The sequence below is a fragment of the Micropterus dolomieu genome, unplaced genomic scaffold (genome assembly GCF_021292245.1).
Source record: "Micropterus dolomieu isolate WLL.071019.BEF.003 ecotype Adirondacks unplaced genomic scaffold, ASM2129224v1 contig_8913, whole genome shotgun sequence".
NCBI lineage: Eukaryota > Metazoa > Chordata > Actinopteri > Centrarchiformes > Centrarchidae > Micropterus > Micropterus dolomieu.
The window spans coordinates 1-6,094 of record NW_025737899.1 but is presented as its reverse complement, the minus strand read 5'-3'; the positions used below and the strand labels follow the sequence as shown (position 1 = coordinate 6,094).

At 48.0% G+C, this 6,094-nt stretch overlaps 1 protein-coding gene across 1 annotated transcript; it reads left to right on the top strand.

Moving 5' to 3' along the window:
• Positions 1-6: 6 nt before the first annotated feature.
• Positions 7-6,000, top strand: LOC123965235 (protein SMG7-like; the record flags this gene model as incomplete). The annotated part of the gene is made up of 5 exons (XM_046041807.1): positions 7-261; positions 3,147-3,230; positions 4,507-4,657; positions 4,743-4,913; positions 5,840-6,000. Coding segments are annotated over exons 1-5 (789 nt in total), but the record flags the coding sequence as incomplete, so codon positions are not given.
• Positions 6,001-6,094: the final 94 nt, after the last annotated feature.

Below are 6,094 nucleotides of genomic sequence, written 5' to 3'. Positions count from 1 at the left end.
CAGCAGCAGCAGCAGCAGCAGCAGCAGCAGGCCTTTTACATGGCGGCTCAGGATCCCCTCAAGCTGTACGAGCACCAGCTGCAGCCGCCCAACATGGACAAGAAGATCAAGTACCCCAACATGCAGGATTTCTACTGGGAGCCGTCCTACCGGATAGGGGACGGTCTGGCTGTGATGGCGGACAGGATAAAGAGGCCTCCGCCTGGTGGGATCTGCTCTGAGCAGGACCCGTCCGCCGGGCCCCGGGGACCCCCGTTTGAGGTGAGCGTCTCTCAGGTGACTGAAAGAGGAGGAGGCGGTCCTGTCCTGCTGCTTTTCTGTCTCTACGCTGCTTTTTCTCGCACGTTTCCTGCTTCTTTTTTCCCCTCTCAGTCGTCTGTTCTGGTCTTTCAGAAGTTACAGACGTGTCAGTCAGGGTGCATTTTGAGATTAGAGGTGTTTGAAAACAGCACAAAACTTTGCTGTACTAGTTGGATGCTTGATTCAAAACAGTACCGGTCAGACGTTTTAGCGGACACCCATGTTTGTAGTGTGTATATAAATGTAAGTAGTTCAAGTCCAGTGAAAACCTTAGATGTACCCAAGTAAGCAGGAGTTAAAAAACATTTACGTCCTCAAAACAAACATTTTCAGATCTAAAACTTAACAATTAAATTAAGGAGTTTTGTTCATTATTTCACTGTAGGATCAGCTGATGACCAGCTGCTCTGTCTGCCTCCATTAATATATATAATATAGCACAAATAAAGCTTTTGAGGGTGGATTAACAGGCTTGAATTAGGGCCTGTGTCCACCAAAAGCGTCTTTGGGAACCGTCACTTTTTCCCAGCCGTCCAATCACAGTGCAGGAGGGGCGGGACAAACACCACACCGAGCACATTCCATCAACGAAACAGTGTGCCTACTCGCCGAGGTGTTTCCTCGCCCGCAAAATCTCATGGACCCACGTTCGGGAGTCCGTCCCTCATGTTTCAGTCTTCTCTTCATGCAGAGCGAGTAGGCCTACGGACTTTGTGGTGACATTTTCTACACAGTAAAATTAGGTAGCCTACGTGTGCAGCACATCGCAAATTATGTATCATAGACATAAACAAAACGCTGCGCCTCCAAAGCGCACCCTGGCGCTCCCAGCTAGGCGTTTCCAGCTGGTAAAAACCGCTTTGGTGGACACGGGCCCTTAGGGTAGCGGTCGCATTATATATACCTCGTTGGTTTCGATTGTTTTATAGGCTACGTCATTAACGATGCTGGCTCAAAGTTGTGATGTTTGTCCGTTAGACAGAACTGCAGCTGAAAATGCATTTTATCAACAGACCTAAAATGAATTTGACAAGACATCGGAAGCCATAGCTTTTCATGAGCAACGAACGAAACCACGTTGATTCTACAACACAGTTTGAGATTAGACAATTTGAACACACGTGTGTTTTGAAAAGGTTACGACCCTCAGACCAGCCGGGTCCCTGCAGTGCTCTGGGTTTCCTTCAGGTCGTTTCAGCAGAGAGGATGAGCCTCATGTGGCGTCTCTCAGTTGTTGCTTCTACACCGACACGATGAAACGGGTCAAACATGGAGCCGTCCAAGGTCGATCTAAATGGGTCACAGCCTGTTTGATGCCCCCCAGATGTGATGTGATGTTTGTTGATAATAATGTTAAAAGTCATTAGAGTGACGTTAGTGAACCACGCTGCAGACTGGAGTCCCTCAGCACGGTTGAAGGACGGACGCTGTTTTTACTGTTGACTCGGCGTTAGATTTCTCTCCTCTGTGATGTTGAACTCTGTTCTGTGTTCAGCTTCTGAAGCTTTTAGCGTAACTTTGCTTCCACCTCTTGTCTTACCGGCTTGCCTTTCTTTTTCTCTTCTTTTCTCCCTTCTTCTTCCTCTTCTTCTTGCTCCATCTCTCACCAGGACAACAAGAGCTCGCCTCTTCTACCTCCTGACCTGTTAAAAACTCTAGCAGATTTTGAGGAGGAGGAAGAGCTGGTCTTTACTAAGCCTCCTGATTTCTTCCAGGCCTTGGCTGGTCCTCTTAGCACTGCTCCTGGACCAAACATATTTGTATGTAGCCGTGTCTTCTGCCTCCATCACCCCCCACCCTGAACACCCTGACCCCCCCACATCCAGACCTAGAGCCGCACTCTGCTCTTCGTCTGCCATCTCTTCCCTGAATGGAGCTGCTGTCTTTCATGTCTTGTGATATTAGAGTAGTAATGATTTACCAACAAAAACAATGCAAATTTAATTCCTCCTTATATCAGGGAGTCTGAAAGTCAAATATGTAGCTTCGCTGAAGTTTAACTGACAGGAGGGCGAGTAGATCATAAGCAAATCATTCTTCTGTGGGGTTTTCTTTCCCTGTAAATTTAATGGGTTTGGCAGGATATTTTACTTCTGCGTCTTGGCTCTGAATAAAATAAGAGAAAAGCTGACCGCTGAAAGACACACAGGCTGTAACCATGTCAGAGAAGAGATCGTTTTATGATTTATTTCTGCCAAGTGTGAGATGAAGTGGCCGTCGAACATCCGGTAATCCCTCTGACTGTGGTTTTAGTCGGATGCTGAAGGGCCCTGGTGATTTAACAGGAACTGAAACAGAAGAACAGATGAAAGGGTCAATCAAATCAAAGAGAAATATTAAATGGACGCCTGAAAGGTTTTCATAAATGTATTGAGAAGAGATGTAAAAGATAAGTAGGTATCTGGAGATCCAGGATTTCCTAAACGTATAATATCCTGTCTGTCTGAGTCTTCTGCTCGTAGACAGACAGACTGATGCTTTAAAGTCTCATTAAATGATCTTCAGACATCCTCATTTTATAAAAGTGACCCTTAGCTCAGCTGTAAGGATCTATGGCGGTCCTCGGGGCCTAGTTGTTCTGACTTAAATATATATAGATTTACATTAACGACTTCTCGTGCAGCTCCTTCACAGTAAATGAACTCCGGCTTTGTGAGGTGCTTTGGTCACATTCCCTTCAGCTGGAGAGCTTTTACTGTGAAACAGCTTTTATGCACTTTAATACGCAGCAAGACAATGAAATGGATTCATCATGCGGCTCCGCTCTGCAGCATGTTTGTGAAAGACGTGTGATGATCTATCGGATGTCTGCCGGTCCTCATCATGTCCGTCCTTCGTCTCTGCAGCTGCCAAACCAGACCAGGATGGAGAACGGCCCCGAGGTCATCAGCCAGTCTTCTCTCCTGCCAATGTCTGGCTTCCCCATGCAGGTCAGACCCATCATCATCTCACAGTCACATGCCTGCAGGGGTTGATGGGTTGTACATGAGCTCCTGCTGAAACTTCTGCCTCCTTAAATTCACCAAAGACTGAAACTGAACGTCAGCGTTTCTCAAAAAAAATGTCTCAGAATTGGATAATGCAGAATATTCACTTCAAAACCAGTTCAGGGGTTGAGGGGGGGGCTGAGGATTTTGGAAGGGATTGGGTTCAGGGGGTTCGGAGAGTTTGCAGGGCTCAGAGGGGCTGGTTCAGATAGGGGGTTTGGAAGGGACAGGTTTTCAGAGGGTTCACGCGGTTCAAAGGGAGAGGGATCGGAGGCTTCAGAAGTACAGGGTTCAGGGGGTTCGGAAGGGACAGGTTTTCAGAGGGTTCACGCGGTTCAAAGGGAGAGGGATCGGAGGCTTCAGAAGTACAGGGTTCAGGGGGTTCGGAAGGGACAGGTTTTCAGAGGGTTCACGCGGTTCAAAGGGAGAGGGATCGGAGGCTTCAGAAGTACAGGGTTCAGGGGGTTCGGAAGGGACAGGTTTTCAGAGGGTTCACGCGGTTCAAAGGGAGAGGGATCGGAGGCTTCAGAAGTACAGGGTTCAGGGGGTTCAGAAGGGCTGTTGCGATCTGAAGTTGTTTCAACATGTTTTTATCTGGGAGACTGGGGGTTTGTAGATGAACTCCTGCTCAGACTTCTGCCTCCTTAAGTTCACCACCGAATGAAACTCACTATTCACTTTAGAACACTGTTTTGAAGGTTGTCTTTATTTTATGAAATGGAAGCAGAAGTCCTGCAGCAGCTGGTTTTCAAAAGACATATTCAAGTTATGAGTGAAAACAGTGAAAGTTTGCTGCAACTGTTGTAACATTGTTCAACCACCAGGTGGAAGTAGATTCATTCAGGGACTTTGTCTGGATTCAGTTAACACGTGTTAAAACATACATGCTTACATCTGCATGTCTGATAGATCAAATCTGCCAGGGTATGTGGCATCTGTTCACATTCGTATCACCGTATTAATAAATACTGTGATAAAATACTTATTTGGGAAATTGAACAATAAATTTATATATTCAATAACGAGATTAGAACCTCTGTTTGAGGACAATCCAGTGAATCCTATTCCTGCAAACACCTTATAAATCTAATAATACCACAAACCACAACCAGAGGTATTAAAGGGATAGTTATGAACAACATTATACATTGTGTCTTCATATCATGATCAAAGATCAATCAGATCTGTCTCTTCATTTGTTGTGTGTTTGTGTGTTCAGGAGTACAACCAGAACAGCATCTTCAGTCAGGCCTACGGCAAGAACCTGCCGCCCAGCTCCAAGCCCGACACTCCCATGATGCACCAGGAACCATCCCTCTACTCCCTGTTCGAAGGGACTCCCTGGTCCCCCTCCCTCCCTGCCAGTTCAGGTACGTCTCACCTGTAAAGATGTAATATATTTATATTCATAACCGTGAAACAAGGTGCTGATGTAAGCTGTGTTCTGATTGGCAGATCACTCCACCCCGGCCAGCCAATCCCCCCACTCCTCCAACCCCAGCAGCCTGCCGTCCTCCCCGCCGACACACAACCATGGAGCCATGCCTTTCTCTAACTTCGGGCCCATAGGCACTCCGGACAGCCGGGACCGCAGGGTGGTGGACCGCTGGAAGGCTGACAAGACCGGTGAGGACGGGTTCAAGGGGTTTGGAGGGAGGAGTTTTAGGAGGGTACGGGGGGTCAGAGGGTTTGGAGAGTTCAGGGAATCCAGAGGGATAGGGTTCAGAGGGTTTGGAGGGTTCGGGGAATCCAGAGGGATAGGGTTCAGAGGGTTTGGAGGGTTCGGGGAATCCAGAGGGATAGGGTTCAGAGGGTTTGGAGGGTTCGGGGAATCCAGAGGGATAGGGTTCAGAGGGTTTGGAGGGTTCGGGGAATCCAGAGGGATAGGGTTCAGAGGGTTTGGAGGGTTCGGGGAATCCAGAGGGATAGGGTTCAGAGGGTTTGGAGAGTTCAGGGAATCCAGAGGGATAGGGTTCAGAGGGTTTGGAGGGTTCGGGGAATCTGGAGGGATAGGGTTCAGAGGGTTTGGAGAGTTAAGGGGTTCAGAGGGTTCGGAGGGTTTGGAGAGTTAAGGGGTTCGGAGGGTTTGGAGGGTTCAGGGAATCCAGAAGGGATAGGGTTCAGAGGGATAGGGTTCGGAGGGTTTGGAGAGTTCAGGGAATTCAGAGGGATAGGGTTCAGAGGGATAGGGTTCAGAGGGATAGGGTTCAGAGGGATAGGGTTCAGAGGGTTTGGAGAGTTCAGGGACTTCGGAGAGACGGGGTTCATGGGTTCGGAAAGACGGGGTTCAGATGGTTCGTATGGACTGTTTAGATCTTAAGTTTAAGTTGTTTGAACAGGTTTTTAGCTGCTGCTGTTTTGACAAAAGCCGACTTCAACAGATAAAAAGCAAAAAAACTTTTCTCTTGAATTAAAATAATCCTGATGAACAATCAGAACCACTGTCGGGAAAGTAGTTCTTTACTCACAGCTGTCTGTTCAGCCTCGAGTTCAGATTCACTGTGAGCTTTTGCTTCCAGATGTTGACATGTGGTTGTTGTGATGTTTTTTAGGAGCGGTCAGCGGGTTCGGTCTGGACTACCTGCCGGCGTCGGCCTCCTCTGCAGCTTCAGACAACAGCTGGCACCAGGCCGGACCGCCCGGCAGCTCCTGGGCCAGTCAGGAGTCTCCCATGGAGGAGTCGTCCTCCACCGTGCTGCTCGACAGCCTCAAGGTCCACCAACACCCCCACATCTTTTAGTTTGACAGTTCCTGTCAATTATGAGAACGTTAAGACACAAAATACCAAAGAACCCTGATGTGTGTGT